Source organism: Fusarium oxysporum, genomic scaffold (genome assembly GCF_000149955.1).
Source record: "Fusarium oxysporum f. sp. lycopersici 4287 supercont2.48 genomic scaffold, whole genome shotgun sequence".
In the NCBI taxonomy this organism is placed as follows: domain Eukaryota; kingdom Fungi; phylum Ascomycota; class Sordariomycetes; order Hypocreales; family Nectriaceae; genus Fusarium; species Fusarium oxysporum.
This window is the reverse complement of record NW_017264850.1, coordinates 19,810-39,188: the sequence shown is the minus strand read 5'-3', so window position 1 is coordinate 39,188 and position 19,379 is coordinate 19,810. Positions and strand designations below refer to the sequence as shown.

The following is a 19,379-nucleotide window of genomic DNA, read 5'->3' as shown; positions in this document are numbered from 1 at the left end:
GCGTTTTAAGATTCATAGGTCATGGAGGTGTATGACAAGGTAGCTACTACACACAAAGGTTGGAGGATCGAGATATGCTTCAAATACCGACACAAAGGTAAAGAAGGCAACAATGAGTGTGTCTTGGAGTGTTCAACTAATTCGTTCCTCACACATTTCAAGCTAAATATTTAGACTCTCAGTGTGAAAGCAATCAATAGATGGACTTCTCTAAAGGGCTCTTGTTTCCCCAAAAATCCTTCCAGCTGAACGACTTGACCTTCTTTTGAAACTGCCTAATTCCATGCTCCCCCTCGGATCCGGGGACCATCATGTTGGCGAATGTCCTCTTGACCAGACTCGCCTGCTTCTCACTGTCCGGTGATAACCAGGCCATTCTTGTGAGTTCCTTGTTAATAGCTGCAGATCGAGGAGCACATTTATCCAGCTGATCTAGATAGTTGTCCAGTAGCGTTGTCAACGATGACTCATCGCTGCTTATTCCATGAACGGCTCCCTACCCGAGCGAGCTCTTCTGGACGTATTTCCCTTCCAGAGAGCATGCCTTCACGAGCGATAGAAGCACCCCATTCCCGCACGAGATACTTTGAAATCACGGCTGGACTGACCCCAATCTTGATCTCGCTGAGTGTCCAACGCGCTTTGGGGGATACAAGCCGAACATCGCAAGTGAACGCCAACCCAACTCCGCCGCCGAAACATGGCCCGTCGACGACGGCGATGGTGGTCTGGGGAACGTGGTCTAAGGCTTCATACAATGCAGCAACCTTGGCGTAGTAGCTGCCATCGTCGGAGCCGTTGGCCGTGTCAGTGTTTCCGCTAAGGTCCATGCCCGTACAGAAGAACTTGCCCTCTGACTCAATCACGAGATGATATACATATGGGTCTTGAGGAAGCTTCTTGAAAAGGACGGTCAGACCTTCAAGCATGGAATCAGTCAAGGCATTTCCATTCTTCGGTCGTGTCAGGGTGACTTTCAAGGCGGTACCCGATCGAGAGACACGATATTCTCCAGTGTCTTCCACAATCTTCCATGACCGATGTTGTTTTGGAGGTGTAGGTTTCGGCGTGCCTGAGCTGGAGATAGTGTTGCTTCTCTTGGCAACCAAAGCGGCACCCGCCCTACTCCCATATGGAATGCCAATCTCCTTGGATATCCATTGCCCGACATTGCAAAGCTTATTCAAGTCCACACCGGTACTGATTCCTGAGTTCTCCAGAGTGTAGATAACGTCCTCGGTCGCAACATTGCCTCGGGCTCCAGGCGCATAAGGGCAGCCACCGAGGCCGGCAACACTACTGTCAAACTTTCTAAGACCCATCTCGTAGGCACGGACGATATTCGCAATTCCTTGGCCATAGGTGTCGTGGAAGTGACCAGCAAGTCTGTTGGGAGATATCTCGGCAAGGAGTTTGTCGAGAACGTCCTGGACCTTCTTCGGGGTACCGACACCGAGAGTATCTCCTAAGCCAACTTCGTAGCAGCCCATCTCCAGTAACCTTTTCACCACTGGCAAAACAGCGCTTGGTGATGTAGGGCCCGAGAATGGGTCTGAGAAAATACAAGAAATGACACTATAGTAATTGTGAGCAATCGGTCGTTGATTAACCCAGAAGTTAAAGGTTATGCCTACCCGCGAACTCTGATACCGAGGCTCAGCGCCTTCTTGGTGACAGCTTCACATTGTTGAAGTGCTTCTTCAACGGTACAGTTCTGGTTTGCCTTACTGAACGCCTCCGTCACAGACGCAAAGACCACAATCTCTTTTGCCCCAGCCCGGCTCGCGTTTTCCAAACCTTTGAGGTTCGGTGCCAGAACGGGGTAGTTCATTTGACGAGATTGGTAGATGTGGCCAGGGCGCGCAAGGATCTCCTTCATGACCTCGGCTCCATCGGCAAGCTGAGGAACCCATTTTGGAGACACGAAGGAAGTGGCCTCGATGTTGATTAATCCTGTGTCGGCGAGTCTGCGAATCAGCTCGACTTTGGTCGCTGTGGGGATGGATGCTTTGATGTTTTGTAGTCCGTCCCTTGGCCCAACCTCAACGATCTGTACGTCTGACCTCAAAGAGGAGAAACGCCGGAATCCTTTCGAAGACGAAATATTAATCACATTGTAATTATGTCTTAGACCATTCTTTAGAAGTGGGAGTGATCTCGCGCTTTTCGTCAAGGTGCCCATTGTGTTTGATTGATGTGATTCTGTGATAGTGGAGGTATACAATACGTTGAGGTCTTGTCAAATAAATCATTGAATTATAAAAGAATTTTTCTTTTTCACTTGACTCATTCTACGTTCTTTGTGCTCTGTGTTGTGAAACATATCATGATTCGACCGAGGGTGCCATGCTTAGGACGCATAACCGAGGCGACTAACCCAACCAAAAGCCGTTAATACCCGCGTTAAGTCAATAATCACCTCTATCAACTAGATAAAGTTTCTAGACGATGCACGAAGTGTGAACAGGAAGAAGATATCATAATATGTCACGACAGACCTTCAATGCCAAGTCAAGACTTGACTGTATGAAGTGTAATTGGTAAATGCTAAATCAGGTCCCCATGAGTTTATCTATTGAATTCTCTCGTCCTCAACTTCCCACTTTGCCTGGCTCCAATACCTCAGATCTTTGAGACAATATTACTTTTTCTTGGCCCCTCTACAGGCAGATCTCGGTACTTCTCATAAGCCTTGAGAGCTGCCGGATTTGCCACTGATCCGGCCACGGCAAACTTATTCCCGTTGATCGCGTGCTTCACATTGATCTCGCACTTCTTTCCATTAGCTGTGTATGGAATGTCATCCACCTCGAAGATATATGCTGGTACATGCCGTGGCGAGTACCGATCCCGGATAGCGCTGTTTATATGGCTCTTGAGATGTGATGTGAGAGATGCGCCAGGTCTTATCTTGACAAACAGTAGTACCCTTTCGTTTATATCGACTTCTCGTTTCTGGCCAACACAGATACTGTCCAAGACCTCTGGAATAGTTTCAATAACTGCATAAATTTCTGCGGAACCGAAACGCACTCCGGAAGGATTTAAGACGCCATCGCTGCACACGCGTTAGGTCTCAAATTGCAAACTGTGTGAGAAGTTGGGACTAGACTCACGATCGTCCAAGCATGAAAATTCCTCCCGTAGCTGGTGACCGTTGAACGAAATCTCCTTGGCACCATACACTTGGCCCGTAGCGTTCAAAGTAAGAAGCCTTATATTGCTTGTATCCATCCTTCCCTAAGAAGGCAAGTGGTTGACTCGGAAAGGCTTTTGCACAGACCAGCTCGCCTGGTGCACCAAGCTCTTCCACTGACACATGCTCATCTGTCCCAGAATCGTAGATGTCTACTGCCATGCCGAGAGCTTTGCATTGAATCTCCCCGGCATACACCGGCAACATAGGCGTTCCACATACAACTATTCAACATATTAGTGACCTCAGGATATAGCCTCGGAGTCTTCTTCTTTCTTACAGCATCCTGCAATGTCCGTTCCTCCGCTCATCGAGATCAACTGGGCTAAAGGAGGAAACCCAATGGAATAGAACCACTCATATAACTCAGCGGAGAGCACAGATCCAGTTGACAGCATGATACGTAGGCGACTGAGATCGAAGTCACGTCCTGTCGTTGGCGCGAACGCAAACGGTTAGCTTTAACTCCACCAGTACTTGCTATTTCAGAGTGGTCTTACTTGGTGTAATGCCGAGGCCTTTGAGCGTGGAGAGATATCTCGGCGATGTCCCGAACACACTAACTCTGGTGGTAAGTTAGTACGACTTCCAAATTCGATATTGAAGGTATCTGATACTCACTTGAAAGCTTGTGCCAGCTCTAATAATATGCTGGGGCGCGGGTGAAAAGGAGAGCCATCGTACAACAGCATTGCGGCGCCGCAAGAGAGATTCATGAGGTTCAAAACCCACATTATCCATGATGTCTCAAATAAAGTTAGCGTTAGAGCTCTTACCACTATTTGCAGGTTGACGTACAGTTGTGTATTGAAATACAATATCAGTCTTGCGGATATCGTGTTGAACGACTGAATCGACCTTGGTTTTCAAGGCTACTCCCTAGTATCGTGATAAGCTCCGTTTAAAATATGGATCTGGGCTTTCTTACTCCCGTTGAGTGAACGATACACTTTGGTGGGCCAGTCTATGTGTCATGATCAGCCGCTCGATCTTTTCTATAGCTTTCGTAACACAAACTGTTCCAGATGAGAAGAGAATAAAGGCTGGATGTGAAAAAGGAATGATTTCGAATAGCAACTGGTCTCCTCTGTCAGCCTTCAAGAAATTTTCCAATGTGTATGTGTTTGGCTGATGTGAAGGAATTGAGTTGAGGTTCGGATTTGGAATCACAACGACCTGCGCCAACATATCGCTTCGCTCCCGAAGCTCGCTAGACCATTGCCGAATTCGATCACTGAGATCGATGATTTTCCCAGCGTAGACATATCCCTGGTCTGCAAAGATAATCTTTGGCCGGATTTGTGAGTATCTGTCAACTATCCCACCAACTCCCATATCGCACGAGGTTGAAGACCACAGTGCGCCAACTGACAGGGCTGCCAAGCAGATAACGATGGCGTCGACAGAGTTGGATATGACGGCCGCGACGACATCGCCGGCAACAACTCCCGAGTTCACTAATGCACTGCGCAGCTTTCGTACGCGTTCTCTCAGAGAAGCCCAAGTTACTTTCTCGACGTCGCTGAGGCTTTCTCGGCTAAAATAGATAGCGATGTCTGTATCCTTGCGACCTCGGAAAATTAGCTCGGCAATATTGAGAGTGGCGGTTGGAAAGAACTTTGGAGGCGGAAACATGAGGTTGGAGAGTGAGTCCTTGGCATTGTTAATAAAGACCAAAAGGCTTCCTGGAGGTACAGACGCTTGGGTTGAAACATGCGACTTCTCCAGTGAGATCATCTGTCCCACTACTTGAAATCTCAAGCCATGCGTACGCCTGAGTCCAGAAATGCTTGATGGTCTCGTCTCCTACCGACCATTTGTACAAGTCTTCGTATGTTTGCAATCTCAGGCCAGATTTCTCATTGACGTGGTTGATGAACTTAACTGCATTTGTCTCGTTCAAGTTCTGCGGGCTCCAGAGAGCGGTCTTCGCAGGTGCATTCATCGTTGAAGAAGTCGAGATCGAGTATGGGTCAGTCTCCCAAATGATGAGATTTTATTTACTTGATTGCTGCGACGGAATGATATGGACATTGTTACTCCTAAATTAGGGGATGGTCCTAATACTTGACTATTTCAAGTAATTCGAGTGGATGTCACCAGCAAACTGTTTCCTAGCTGCTGCCGAGGCAATTATCACAGGTACCAGAAGCCGACAGGTCTAGCCATTCTTTTCACAGAGATTCTTCCTGGCACAGCGGGAACTACTGCAACGATTTGATTTCACCGGACATTCATTGCACCCTCCTATCTCACTATGCAGGTTGAATCGCTGCAACTAAGATAATCATTGCTAGACTAAATGACTCCCTTCTTCTTTAAGTTCGCTGCCTCCTGTTTTTCTATACCCAGCTCCTCTAACAAGTCCGACGTATGTTCCCCAAGGCGAGGAGGTGCTCGCTGCAAGCTCGTCCTCGTTCGACTGAACTTCACCGCCGGCCCAATGAGTCGTATCTCGCCCGACTCCGCCGCGTCCAGTCTCACATGGGATATCATATCCCGTGCTACAGTCTGCGGATGTTCAAATGCTCGTTCCATGTTATTAATTGGACCAAACGGCAGACCCGTTTTGTCAAACACAGATGCCCACTCCTTTGTCGTTCGCGTCAGGAAAACCTGATTGAAGATCGGACCCAGCAGATGACGATTTTCCACTCGCTTGGGATTCGTCGCAAAACGGTCATCTGTGATTAGATCTTCAAGGCCCAGGAGCTTGCAGAGAGCTGCAAATTGGGCGTCGTTAGTTGCGCCACAGACAAGATATGTATCTTTAGTCTGAAAAGCATCGTAGGGGGCGATACTAGGATGTTGACAACCCCAGCGCTGCGCCTCGATACCTAAATTCAGCCAGGAAAGTCCGACATTCGTCAACAGGCTGAGTTGGGCCTCGAACAGTGACGTGTCCACTCTTTGGCCAGTACCATCGCGGTCGCGGGCATAAACAGCAGCGAGTATGGCGCCATGGAGATACAGGCCAGTTGCCATGTCGACCATGCCAATTCCGGTGCGTACAGGAGGACCATCCCTTTCGCCAGTGATATGAAGAAGTCCTGCTTCCGCTGCTGCTATCGGATCGTATCCTCCTCGGTTGGCGTATGGACCAGTCGTGCCATAGCCTCGGTCAGTGTCAGCTGACTTGCACCAACGCAGATAAGACTGGCCACTTACCTGAAATACTCGCATATATCAACCTCGGGTTCTCTTTTTGGAGGCTTTCATATCCTAGGCCCAATCGGTCCATAGTGCCAGGTTTGAAGTTCTCAATCCTATAGACTGGTTAGTGTCGAGTTGTACAGGTAACCGTGAAATTGTCGAGACAGGGAGAAACAACACCTATCTGCTGGAGACCTACAAGACATCTGCATTTCCGGCTAGCTTCTTTAGAATCTCTTTTCCTTCACGCTGCTTTAAATCAAGGGTGATTGATCGCTTGTTGCGGTTTACGGCTGAGAAATAATTCGACATGGGACCGGCAGCTTTCTTCCATTTCTCGGTCTCTCCTGGCATCATCCAATGTCTGGTATCATCCTAGAAACAATAATCTTAAGTATTAGTCAAAGTTAAAAGGGAATATCTCAATGATCATTTTGGCAGCACATACTCCTTTACCAACTGTTTCGACTTTAATCACATCTGCACCATAGTCCGCAAGGATTTGTGTGCAAAATGGAGCCTGCGAAATAACAGTACAATGTTAGCTAGGCTCCGGGTTGTAGCTGAGGATATTACTCAACGTACTGCCAACACTCGGGAAATGTCCAGAATCTTCAACCCTGTGAGAGCGCCAGGGCTCTGGGCGTTATCTGTAGTGCTCTGTTTGGAAAACGACCTCACTCTCGACGGCCGATTCGAGAGCTCCCATCGTGCGGTCCAAGTGATGCCCTTGGCATAGCTACAAGGCCGTATGCTTACTCGATGCATAATAATGATTGCTATCAGGCCTGTTCAATATTTTGAATGCGAAGGCTTGGATACTGTTCAATTACTCCATCTCTATCTATTGATAGCGAAAACACCTCAGCACATATAATTATATCCCATAAATTGTAGACCCTCCTTTACAGAAATGTTGAAAATCTTGACATGTATCACAAAGACCTCGGTCATTATTTATGGCTGGACATGGGTCCCTCCTAGGCCTTCTAATAAGCTCAACATCGCACAACCTCGGCACTGCCCAACAGCGTAACAATGTTTATGATTTGATAAAAAAAACTTTGTTTTGTGATGGTCAATCTAATCAGGCGAAATTGAAATCTTGCCGTTGTCTCTTAAGCACCTATCCTGCTGTAATTTGAATGACACAGGATGCTCAGTACAAGTCAAGGTTAACAATTTAGTTTGTTATCACTATTAGATTTATCGCTTATCACGCACCTCAAATCTCTCATCGATGAGATATTGTTTTCGCACTACCTGGTGAGTTAAGGGGAGGCAAGAAAACATAAGACTTAATATCCTAGGTAATAAGAGGATTTTGGTAAATTTAAGAGAGACTTAGTAGGTCTTAGACTAGACCTTCTTGGTGCCTTATCTCAAGATAAGATGTTTTCTTGCCCCCTGAGGTCGGTTTTAATACCATTTACCCACAGTCAAGACGCGTTCTAAACCTGTCAAACTCCATAATAATTCAAGAGGTAATGCAGCAGCAGGAGTAGTATATGCTGTAACTTATAGCTAGTTATTAATAGTGTCTTTTATGAAACCTGCCTAGTAGCTCTTAGGAAGTCCAAGAACCTTCTGACCAATGTAATTCTTAATCATCTCTCCACTAATGGGTGCAATTCTCGAGAGCATAGCCTCTCTGAGATACCGCTCAACATGATACTCCTTCGCATAACCCATTCCTCCATGAGACAAGATGGCTCTCTCAGCTGCCTTGAATGCGCTTTCGGAGGCGAGATACTTCCCTGCGTTTGCATATTCACCATCCACATGCCCTTGGTCATACAAACGCGCGGCGAGATATATCATCAATCGCGCACTCTCTAGGTTCATCCAGCATTCGGCTAAGGGGTGCTGTATTCCTTGGTACTTGCCAACTGGATTACCGAATACCACACGCTCGTTGACGTAGTTGCTCGCGCGTCGTAACGCTGCGTAGCCTATTCCCAATGCCTCGGCGCCCACGAGAACTCGCTCTGCATTCATTCCATGCATGATCATCTTGAATCCCTCGCCCTCTTTACCTATCATGTCGCTGGCGGGGACTTTCCAATCTTCAAAGAAAAGAGTATTGCTGTCAACTGCTGAGCGACCCATCTTGGGGATCTCGGTGACAGTCACAGCAGAACGGTCTAGGTCGGTGTAGAAGAGCGAGAGGCCGTGGCTCGGCTTCTTGACCTGGTCGAGAGGAGTTGTTCTGACGAGAATGAGGATCTTCTCAGCCACCTGGGCAGTGGATATCCAGATCTTAGACCCCTTTAGGCGATACAAATCACCATCTCTTGTGGCCGATGACTGTAGACGTAGGGTGTCAAGTCCTGTGTTTGGCTCCGTGACACCGAAACATGCTCGCTCTTTTCCTTGAATAAGAGGGACCAGCCAACGTTCCTTCTGTCCCTTTGTGCCAAACTTGGCAACTGGTTCCAAGCCAAAGATATTCATATGGACCGATGATGCTCCGTTCATACCCGCCCCTGATTCTGAAATAGTCTGGAGCATAACGGCAGCCTCCGAGATGCCTAGACCAGCACCACCATACTCTTCAGGAAGACAGATACCCAACCAGCCGTTGGAGGCTAGGTCGTTGTAAAGTTCCCACGGAAACTTGTGTTCCGTGTCTCTCTCGAGCCAATACTCGTCAGTGTATTTAGCACAGATCTTTGCAATAGCCTCACGGACAGATCGCTGGGAATCAGTCCATTCTGGAAGGTTGCTGGGGAGGTATTCAGTGGCATAAGAGTGGATTTGTCTCAAGGCTGGGCTGACGGGGAAAGTTCTCGCTTTGGAAAAGGGCCTTCTCGAGCGACCTCTCAATAGAGACAGAGAGTGTCGTGTGAAGTGAACAATGGAAAATACTTGAGTTCGCATTCTGGCCATTGTTATGGAATGTTTGTAATGCCCTTGGAGCAAAGTGGGTATGTGAATAGGACCATTCAAGGCCCTCAGCCATATTGATCAGTAGTCTTTTAAGTGAGGCTGCGAATGCTAAGACCTGTCGGTAATAAGCGGCACTCGAGTGGCAAATGGCAGAACAAGGCCGTTGCCGGCTTGTTAAGTTCCCTCGGGATGAGGCTCCCAACGCATGACCCTACGAGAATGATACCCGAAGCGAAGGGAAAGGCCTAAACAAGTTTGTCAGGCCTGATGCATGTCCCGTGGAATATGATGTGCCAGAAGGCTATCGCCACTCTTTCTGCGGTCACGAACAGAGCACAGAGGAACTATACGGCAAAGAAGCTAAACGACATTCATGCAAGGATTACTTGAGTTGACAAAGTAGACAGGAATAGTTTTCTTCTTTGTAGAGATCATCAAACACTCAGGAGAGCCTCGATAAAATTAAGACATTTGAAGAGCAACACAAACCTAGATATTATATGCAAAAGAATTCGATGAGCCCCCCAGCATGTCATTTAACCCAACACCTTGCGATGTAATCCGATACTGTAAGCATAATGACCCTGTAGTAATCCAGTCAGTGCTTACGAGTAAAAGGAAACTGATTCAAAACTCACGCATGAGGAGCAATCCTGAAGAAATACGGCACAAAACCGTGACCAAATGCCGCCAAACCTTCTGTTCTTGCAACCATGACGATGCAGTTAAGGAAACCAGTATACTGCACTCCTCCTCCTACCTGCTTGTTTTGCCACTGCATGCGTGTTTTGACAAAGTCAAACGGTAAGCTTAGGATGGCAGCAAACGTGCCCGCGATTGCCGCGGCTGCAAGAGACTGCGTATAGGGCGGCATTTCGGTATGTCTGGCTAGCTGATGTTTGGCTTCGGAAAAGAAGGTCAGTTGACCGAAGTTTGTTGAGCATGCTCGTATGACTGTAGGAGTTGTACCACTCCAGAGTCCTCGAATGCCCTCTGCTCGAGTGATTCTGGATAGAGCGTCGAAAACCGAACGGTAGTTGGCGCGTTCGGCTCGTGGCTTCATCCCATCACTCTGCATGCGAATCAACGCGACTTCTGTTGGGGTACCAATTAAGGATCCTAAGGCACCAGCCAGGAGCCCCGCTACCCCTCTCTCCACAAAATTGATGTCTCGATCCTGCGTTGATGCTCGCCTTTTGAACGCATCTTCAAATGTGTAAAAGAAACCCAGACGGGCTGTCCCATAGACGAGTTGTCGTAAGTAGCCTGCAGATATTCCCTGATACAAGTCCAATAGCCTGCCCTGCGATACAATGCCCCTGGTAACGGAGAACAAGCCCGATGGCGAGCTTCGGCCTTGTCCTGCGAGCTGCAGTCGCACTTTGATCACGTCGATAGGGTGAATGCATGTTGTAGCAACGAGACCCGACGCACCGCCAATGACAAAAGGCCTCAAAGTAGCTGCGAGATGCTCGCTGTATGGTAATGATCTGTTAGCCAGCTTATCCTCTGAAGCAAGGCTCATTGCGTGTATTTGCTCTATGCGTACTGATATGGGAATTCAGGGCGTTTTCTTTGACAGGGCTGTATAAACCTAAACGTTGGATATTGGATAGTGTGTTCTATAGATATCACTACTCATGATAATGCTGATCCTGTAAATGCTCCTATAGCCGAAACTCAAGCATGTATGCACCTCGGCCTGCACAAGGGCTATCCCCAATTACATATCTGACCTTGAACCACTCTATATTTCAAAAATAAATGGCATATTCCAGTGAAACTCCTTTCAAAATTGAGAGCGAATGGTAGTTTAAATGAGTCCAGATTTATAATAACTTCCGAGGTTTGCCGATAGTTAGGTCTAAGAGACCTTGGGATTTCTTTACTTATGCTCTTTATAATGCTAGGAGTATAATTATGTATCTAAATATAGTATATATGAGTAGTTAACTGTTTAATCTTAGTTAAGAACTAGGACTGGAGTCCACCATTCATATTAAGTTCCTCTCCATGTTTTAGCCGTGGAGCCATGACAAGCACCAACCTTCCCTATCGTAAGGTATTCTCAGTAAATTCTCTCCTAAATGGGTTATTAACAAGATATGACATCAACATGTACAACTTTCGCTGCGAGAGGTGTTCGGGTGTTAACGATCCGGCTGTTTCATAACCTCATAGCCGAGGCAACTACCAACATGTTGGGAATCGCCGAGGCCATGAATACGGGATTTACAGGTAAAAATGCAGAAATTGTAGATACAGCTCTAAATCGCCTAAAGTCTTTGCATAAATGGCAGATAAAGAATGAAACGACGATTATAATTATATTTATAAACGGCAGCCAAGCCACGTTAGTCCAATGTGAGCGAGAGTTCTTCGTCTTCCGACCACTGTCGAGATTTTCAATTGTTTCCTAAACAATTGAGTCTGGCCTGGCTGTAGTTGGATAACTAGATATAATGAATCGTGCCTGGTAGACAAATCTGCTCCAGAAATAAGAGGTCGGGGAGTCCTGGGTCTTTATTAGCCGGGCTTAGGCAACTCAGATTCTAATATACTGCCGTTTAATTGATTCCTTAAGTCATAGTTCTTTGACGAGAGTACCCTTTTGCTCAAAGTAGGCAATTGCCGAGGATCTTGCTGGCTAGTGGGCACAGCATTCAGGCTGCTGTCCCCAGTCACCTGTATCACCAGTCTGATCATGGCACGTGAGAGCCCAGCAGGCCGTTCTCAGAAAGTCTACTGGAAGTCAGGCATCTCTGTAACATTGATGATAAAGCCGCCCGATTCAATCTGATCATTGTCATGATGCCATCGCCGCCACGAGCTGAGCAAGATACCGATAGGACAGGGACCAAGCGGAAAAGAGACGATAAACCACCTGACTCTTCTGCGAAACGATCTGCTCCCCGGGCCTGTCTGTCTTGTCGTGGTCGCAAAGTTCGTTGTGATGTCACCGTACAAGGCCAGCCATGCACTAACTGTCGCCTCGATAACCTGGGCTGTGTTCTTGGAAAACCTCGTAGAACTGCAGCGAGCAGGACGGCAGACACCATATCGGAGCGCTCGAATGCTGGAGAGGAGTTTCCGGTCTCTCTCACGTTTGAAGGCAAGAATTCATTGACATCGATCGCAGAGAGAAACTGCCACAGTCTGGCTGACGATGCTCAACAGGTCTTGAAGGCGTATTACGGGACGATGATGGGCAGGGAGACAGCGCCGATAACTCTGCCGCCGCGCCCATTCAGCTACCTCTAGCGCCACCTAGCAACTATCCGCAGACCTTGCCACAATACATTCGGCCTCTTCCCTCGCACCTAAAGCCCATCGATCTCGAGTACCTCACAGGCAAAGGCTGCCTGAGGATCCCTGACGATGAGCTCCAATGCGAGTTATTCCGACTCCATATACTATACGTGCATCCTTTCATGCCAGTAGTCGACCTACCGGACTTCCTGTCATCCGTTGCTCGGCGGGATGGCAACTCGCAAGTTAGCCTCCTTTTGTTCCAGGCTATTATGTTTGCCGCCGTTGTCTACATCGACTCCGACTACTGTACTGAAAGGGGATATGAGAATCGCAAGGCAATGCGGAAAGAATTTTTTGAGAAAGTTCGCCTTCTTTACCATCTCGATGCAGAACCCGATCGTATTGCTCGTCTACAAGCGCTTCTTCTGATGACATACTGGTATGAGAGGGCCGATGACGAAAAGGACACATGGCACTGGACGGGGATGGCGCTGTCGCAAATCCATATCATGGGGATACATCGGAACCCCGAACAGCTTGATATCAGCGTCAAAGCGAAACGTGGACGGAAAAGGATCTGGTGGTCCTGTTACGTACGAGATCGGCTTCTAGCATTGGGAATTCGAAGGCCGGCTCGGATAAGGCCCGACACGTTTAACGTTCCCAACTTAACAGTAGAGGACTTGGAGATGGTCCCCTTCAATGATGCTGTTACGAGGTTTCTTGGGAATATGCAGATAACAGACTCCGCAATTCAGAAGGGGCTTATGCTTTGCTTTGTTGAGTTGACAAAACTCTGCGTGCGCATCGGGGATATTCTGTTTAGCCAATATTCTGTCTTGAGCAATGATATCTCAAAAGCCGATGAAAAAATCACAATGATGGTCGTACCAAAGAAGTCTGCCCAGCAGATGCAGGACATGGAGAAGTGTGACCTCAAGTTGCGCGGCTGGATACAGAATCTGGAATCGCCATGTCGTTATAAGGCGGACCAATACCAACAGGGACCGGAAATTCCTCAAGGTCGCTCGGCTTTGTATCTGCATCAGGCTCTGTTGTACATGATATACCTCACTTCAACAGCCATCCTTCATCGACCCCAGGCACAACGGTCAGGCGACAGCTCAGAGGATAATATAAACACAAAGAGATCTGCTGAAAAGATTGCTGACGCTGCTGGAGGAATCACACAGGTTGCGTATGACTTGCATCAACGAGACCAACTACGCTTCGCGTCTACCTCGGCCATTCCCGCACTTCTATCTGCCATTCTCATACATCTCAACGACATTGGCTCATCTCGACACGAAGCCCGCTATGCCTCCATCGGACAGTTTTATCAGTGCTGGCAGGCTATTCAGTATCTCAGGGATATGTACGCTTCTGCAGACCATGTCATATGGTTTCTCGAAGCTGTTATCCAGAGAACTCACGTCAACATCCCCATGTTGAACCTCACTTCTACAAATAATTCGACATCAGGGCAACTTGTGCAAAGAAAGCAGCAGGCCAGGAAAGGACATGCAGTGGTTGAAAAGGGCAGTCAGATTCCTGAAGCCGGTGGTCGAATGGCGTTGAATGCGTCAAACTCGCTGATCACACCTGAGACAATTGGAAGTCTGCCTATCGGTACACAGTCCGATGGCGCAACAGGGGGAGAAAGCTCGACAGGACTACAGATGGATGGCGGCAGTATTGAAAGTCAATTCTTCATTGATCCTCTCAATGACCCATGGACTGACTTTGACGCCGAGGCAAACCTTTTGCAAGCCTTGGTTCACTTTGACGCCGATCCAAACTTTTTCCCTGTGACCAATATCGGGCTGCAGGAAAGAGAGATATTGCCCTTGCAAAGTAATTACTATTAGCCAGCCATTGACCGTTCCGAATTATTTAGGAATCATATAAGTTCAAGGGCAACACTAAAAGCATTTAAATAATAATCGTCATTATTCTAAGCAAGACTTTGATAGAGCAGAATCTTAATACGTTGACCAGCATGCTCTTATAGACTTCTTTACAACTTCATTCTGTTTTACAGTGCCCACTTGCTCTATACTTCTTGATTCGCCTGGGACTACTCTGACCTACCCCGGATTACCCCGGATTCTGGCAAGCATTAGTGTCTGAAAATCTTAGTTTCCCAGCTGGCCCCGAGGTCCTAAAAACGTGAATAAACTAACCTTTTAGCTAGAGGAACTCAATACCACAGAACATGTTTGTTGCCCGAGGTGGAACAACAACCATTTTTGAGTCTGAGCGCCGAGGCCGTCGTCTAGTAGGAGAATATCATAGAAGTAACTAATGCCTTGGTGGCTGTCTGGATATTGAGGATGAATGGTATAAGTATCCAGGCGGAACTATCCTACGTCCGACCTTTCTGATTCTCTTTGATCTGTTAAGTAAAATTTTCCCAAGAAAACTAATAATCATTTCGGATCACGCTACGCATATAGCAATGGATCGTGAGAAAACAAACGAGACCAGCCTTCGCAAAGCCTCCATCTTGGAAGGTGAAGCAATTATTCCTCGCCTCAAGCCACGCATCATATTCATAATTGTGTTCCTTGGCTTTGGGTCTGCATCCATGGGCTACGCCTCCTCCATCATCGCCACTACCCTATCCCAGCCCTCGTGGTATGCAACCATGAAACTAGGTGCAACGTCAGACATGACTGCACTCATAGGGGCCACCAACGGCGGTTTCTACGCCGGCGGAGCCTTTGGGTCAATCTTCAGTGGCTACTTTGCACACAGATATGGGCGCAAGAAGTCTGCTGCACTTGCTGCACTGATCATCCTTATATCAAGTGCTCTTATAACTGCCTCTTATCACATCGCCATGTTCATCACTTTCAGGGTCTTTCAGGGGTGGGGATCGTTTCAGATGCTGTCTACAATTCCTATGTGGATGGCCGAGTTGGTGCCTCCTCACAGAAGAGGCATGCTGGTGCAGATACACCCCGCAATGATCAATACTGGTTACACCGTTGCTTCCTACACCGGTGTCGGGTTCTTCTACTATACTAGTGGTGGTAAAGATACTTGGCGTGGTCCGCTGGGGCTTGCTGGATTGTTTCCTCTGCTACTTCTGCTCGGAATCTACTGGATACCAGAGTCACCTCGATATCTGCTATCCAATGACAGGAAGGAGGAGGCATGGGATGTCCTTCGACAGCTTCACTCAGACCCAAGAGATCCCAACCATCTTTATGCGAAGAATGAGCTAGATCAAATCGAGCGACAAGTCCACCTCGATAACGCAGAGTCCGCAAAGTCAATATCCGGGAACTACCTCAAGATCTTCCAACGAGCTTCTTTTAGAAAACGTTTCTTTATGACTATTTTCTTGACCTTTGCGCAGATGAGCTCGGGTGCTCTGGTTGTCAACAGTAAGTTCTCTCTGCGCTCACGTAGACACGGATACTGATTGCTCTTACAGATTATGGCGGCCTTATTTACAAGAGCCTCGGATTTAGCAGTTCTGCGGTACTCCAAATGCAGGGTGGCTACCAATTATGTGGATGGGTCATGAACACTGCGAATATGTTTTTTATCGACAAATTCCCACGAAACAAGCTGCTGTGCTTCGGATTCGCCACCTGCGGAATTACCGTCATTTTCGAAGCTGCCCTCCAGAAACATTACCTCGGAACGACTTATCAGCCAGGATTGATTGCATGCACAGCGTTCCTCTTCCTGAACGTCACTTGTTTTGGTCTGTTTGTAGAAGGCCCTGGTTTCACTTACATTGCGGAGATTTGGCCAACATTTCTTCGGGGTGAGGGTTATGCTCTTGGTATGTGTAGTCTATGTGTGACGAGCATTATCTGGCTACAGTCAGCACCCACTGCCTTTGAATCGATCGGTTGGAAATTCTATATTATTTTTATTGTTATTGATGCTATTGCTGCGGTTGTTGTATGGTTTTATCCTGATACACTGGGAAAGCCTCTTGAAGAAATTGCGGCGGTCTTTGGAGATACGGATATGGTGGCTCTGGTGCCTCGAGAAGATGTATTAAAGTCAGAGAGCGATAACACTGCTTGATAGGATATTGGGAAACTACTGGGTTATTGTTCATGGTTGTAATATGGCTCAAATATCATTTAAACACATATCACAATTTATTAATCAAAGATACCCATATCTTTGCCGTGGATTATCGAGTAAGTATAGGTAACTTAGATTCCAATCACTGTATGTATATACCTTAGGAAATGGATCGTAATATACTTTGGGTCCAAGAGTAACAACAGATGACCTGGACTCCATGAAAAGACAAACTTCACTTCGCTATTCACTGATTCAAGATGTTGGGGTGACCTAGCCTTTATTACCGAAGCACCAGATCATTATCGCTGCAAAATTGCCTCTATGCCATTTCTTGTAATAGGCAACATACCATTTATTCCATTGCCCAATGCCGAGGTCACTATTGAACATGATGCATATCCAAATTAGTTAAGACATGGACGCAGATTAAAACCCATCAAGCTTTACCACTGACTACTGCCCTTAGGGACCTCCGACGTCCTCGGTAGAGGTTTCAGTAGTGAAATAACCGAGGGCACGCCGAAGGGCAACATAATTGGAGCTATGCCAGAGCGTCGTGAACTAGCAGGATGTTTAATAATAAGATAAAGCGGATTCCTTATCAACGCCTGTGCATACCTTTTTAATAAATGGGAAGATTACCTTTGCAAAACGGACCAAGCACATATCCCCATACTTAACCACAAGCCCATCATGAGCCCATCCGCAGAGTCAAATGGCGTACTTGCGACAAGCGTTGCTGAAGTCAAACAGCGGTACAAGAAGGAACACGACAAGCGGCTGCGCAGTGACGGCCTCAGCCAATTCACCGACTTGTACAGCGTTGCAAAATTCCATCACTTCAAGCAGGATCCTTGGGCAGATCAATCAACATATGATAAACTGCCACGCGCTACAAATGGGGACAGTTGCGATTTCGCAATTGTTGGTACCGGAATAGGCGCTCTGCTCTTCGCAGCGAGACTGGTGGAGGCTGGGATCAAGCCTGAGAATCTTCAGTTTATCGACACTGCAGCAGGCTGGGGTGGTACTTGGTACTGGAACCGCTATCCTGGACTCATGTGTGACGTTGAGAGTTACATCTACATGCCTCTACTTGAGGAGACAGGGTACATGCCCAAGAACAAGTATTCGACCGGGAAGGAGATTCGGATGCATCTTGAGCGGATAGCCGCGAAATATGGCTTGACAGACCGAGTTTGGTTTCGGACTCGAATGGACGAATGTATCTGGGACGACGATAAAAAAGAGTGGGTTATGAAACTCGCTGAACTCGTGCACGGTGGCAAAGAGCATGAAGCTGTTACTGTGACATCCCGGTTCGTCATCCTCACTACAGGCCTCATGCTGGTTCCTCAAGTCCCTCGGATCAAGGGAATCGAAAAGTTCACAGGGGACTGCTTTCACCCTGCTCGTTGGGACTACAACGCCACCGGGGGAACCCCAGATGATCCATCAATGACACGACTGAGAGCCAAGAAGGTTGGACTCATCGGTACGGGGGCTTCAGCCATCCAGATCTTGCCCGAGCTAGCGAAATGGGCCAAGGAGGTCTATGTCTTTCAGCGGACAGCGTCTGCTGTGGCCGCCAGATATAACCGCCAGACGGAAGAAGACTTGTTCAAGAACGAGATCGCTAACAAACCTGGCTGGTGGGAGGCGAGATGTCTCAACTACTGTGCCCATGTGAATAACCATAATCCCAAACCGGCGCTCGACCTCGTCAACGATAGCTGGACCAATATGCCATCTTACAGTGCGATATCAGGATCACCCGGCTATGATCCAAAGACGCCGCAGGAGATACAGAAATATTACGCCTACTTGGAGGAGCTTGACCTCAAGAGACAAAGCAAAGTGCGAGGGCGTATCGATGATCTGGTCAAGGACCCGGAGGTTGCAGCCAAGCTGAAGCCTTGGTACTCCGGTTGGTGCAAGAGACCGTGCTTCCACGACGAATATCTCGACGCATTCAACAACCCCTCTGTACATCTTGTTGATACTGATGGACGAGGCGTTCAGGAGATCACGGAGAACGGGGTCGTTGTTGAAGGAGAACATTTTGATATTGATGTACTTGTCCTAAGCACAGGCTACAAGAGTCCGTTTCTCTACAGTCCACCAGGCAGGGTCGGGATCAAAGTTCTTGGCCGCAACGGGACCGATTTAGACGCAAAATGGAGCTCTGGTGTGACAACGCTACATGGAATGATGAGCCACGATTTCCCAAACATGTTCTGGCCAGGCTTCATCCAAGGCGGTGGGAATCCCAACTACACATTCATCGCCGAGCAAGCCGCCAAGCAGTTTGCTTACATCGTGGCCACTGGCGCCAAGGAAACTCGGTCCAAGGCTTCCAGCGACAAACGCTATGAGTACAACTTTACCATCGAGGCAACCGAAGATGCGGAGGAGAAATGGGCGCAAAAGATTGTAAGTCAGGCTCACATGTTTGGAGCTTCGGCGGGTTGCACGCCCAGCTACATCAACGCCGAGGGGGAGTTTGAGAATGTCAGGGATCCAGAGAAGCTTGCTCGAATGGCTCGAACGTCGATTTGGGGTAAAGGACAGGAGGACTACAATAACATTTTGAGGGCCTGGCGGGAGAATGGTAGGCACGAAGGTGTCGAGATCAAGTCGGTGTAGAGTTGGTGCCAGTAGTGCTAGATACGTGTTTGCTGTAATGGATGACAACGTCGATGTTTAATAAGACGTATTCTTTTCTTAGTAGTCCAGTGTCCCATGGCTTTATCAATATGGGCTTCGACGCTTTCGGTTATAGTTTCTGAGACCTTGGCCTTGGAGTGCGATGTTGCGCACAGGGCCGAGACCA

The 19,379-nt window shown here is 47.7% G+C and overlaps 8 protein-coding genes across 8 annotated transcripts; 3 read left to right on the top strand and 5 right to left on the bottom strand.

Annotated features, from left to right (window-relative positions):
* Positions 1 to 27: 27 nt before the first annotated feature.
* FOXG_17352 (hydroxymethylglutaryl-CoA lyase) lies at positions 28 to 2,313 on the bottom strand. Its single transcript, XM_018397357.1, has 2 exons — positions 1,635 to 2,313; positions 28 to 1,575 (listed from the first exon to the last, which is right to left on the bottom strand). The coding sequence occupies exons 1-2, from the start codon at positions 2,180 to 2,182 to the stop codon at positions 468 to 470; spliced, it is 1,656 nt and encodes a 551-aa protein (XP_018258331.1). The 5' UTR covers positions 2,183 to 2,313; the 3' UTR covers positions 28 to 467.
* A 309-nt stretch (positions 2,314 to 2,622) lies between these two features.
* FOXG_22792 (acetoacetate-CoA ligase) lies at positions 2,623 to 5,141 on the bottom strand (the record flags this gene model as incomplete). Its single annotated transcript, XM_018403206.1, has 8 exons — positions 2,623 to 3,058; positions 3,117 to 3,420; positions 3,477 to 3,626; positions 3,697 to 3,761; positions 3,818 to 3,942; positions 3,995 to 4,075; positions 4,214 to 4,849; positions 4,896 to 5,141. 8 exons carry the CDS (start codon positions 5,139 to 5,141, stop codon positions 2,623 to 2,625), a joined length of 2,043 nt encoding a protein of 680 aa, XP_018258330.1.
* A 353-nt stretch (positions 5,142 to 5,494) lies between these two features.
* Positions 5,495 to 7,117, bottom strand: FOXG_17351 (uncharacterized protein; the record flags this gene model as incomplete). Its single annotated transcript, XM_018397356.1, has 5 exons — positions 5,495 to 6,312; positions 6,365 to 6,462; positions 6,549 to 6,724; positions 6,798 to 6,869; positions 6,935 to 7,117. The coding sequence occupies 5 exons, from the start codon at positions 7,115 to 7,117 to the stop codon at positions 5,495 to 5,497; spliced, it is 1,347 nt and encodes a 448-aa protein (XP_018258329.1).
* Positions 7,118 to 7,906: 789 nt separating this feature from the next.
* On the bottom strand, positions 7,907 to 9,238 carry FOXG_17350 (isovaleryl-CoA dehydrogenase; the record flags this gene model as incomplete). The annotated part of the gene is made up of 1 exon (XM_018397355.1): positions 7,907 to 9,238. One exon carries the CDS (start codon positions 9,236 to 9,238, stop codon positions 7,907 to 7,909), a length of 1,332 nt encoding a protein of 443 aa, XP_018258328.1.
* A 634-nt stretch (positions 9,239 to 9,872) lies between these two features.
* Positions 9,873 to 10,763, bottom strand: FOXG_22791 (uncharacterized protein; the record flags this gene model as incomplete). The annotated part of the gene is made up of 1 exon (XM_018403205.1): positions 9,873 to 10,763. One exon carries the CDS (start codon positions 10,761 to 10,763, stop codon positions 9,873 to 9,875), a length of 891 nt encoding a protein of 296 aa, XP_018258327.1.
* Positions 10,764 to 12,049: 1,286 nt separating this feature from the next.
* FOXG_17349 (uncharacterized protein) lies at positions 12,050 to 14,358 on the top strand (the record flags this gene model as incomplete). The annotated part of the gene is made up of 2 exons (XM_018397354.1): positions 12,050 to 12,158; positions 12,416 to 14,358. 2 exons carry the CDS (start codon positions 12,050 to 12,052, stop codon positions 14,356 to 14,358), a joined length of 2,052 nt encoding a protein of 683 aa, XP_018258326.1.
* Positions 14,359 to 14,948: 590 nt separating this feature from the next.
* FOXG_17348 (uncharacterized protein) lies at positions 14,949 to 16,540 on the top strand (the record flags this gene model as incomplete). The annotated part of the gene is made up of 2 exons (XM_018397353.1): positions 14,949 to 15,882; positions 15,933 to 16,540. 2 exons carry the CDS (start codon positions 14,949 to 14,951, stop codon positions 16,538 to 16,540), a joined length of 1,542 nt encoding a protein of 513 aa, XP_018258325.1.
* A 699-nt stretch (positions 16,541 to 17,239) lies between these two features.
* On the top strand, positions 17,240 to 19,192 carry FOXG_17347 (uncharacterized protein; the record flags this gene model as incomplete). Its single annotated transcript, XM_018397352.1, has 1 exon — positions 17,240 to 19,192. One exon carries the CDS (start codon positions 17,240 to 17,242, stop codon positions 19,190 to 19,192), a length of 1,953 nt encoding a protein of 650 aa, XP_018258324.1.
* Between the last annotated feature and the right edge of the window lie 187 nt (positions 19,193 to 19,379).

Excerpts from the sequence above, each read along its gene's own strand:
- FOXG_17352 (XM_018397357.1), bottom strand. The coding sequence starts at position 2,182 with ATGGGCACCTTGACGAAAAGCGCGAGATCACTCCCACTTCTAAAGAAT. Across the intron at positions 1,576-1,634 it reads CTCGGTATCAGAGTTCGCGG|TGTCATTTCTTGTATTTTCT; the intron begins GTAGGCATAACC and ends CAATTACTATAG.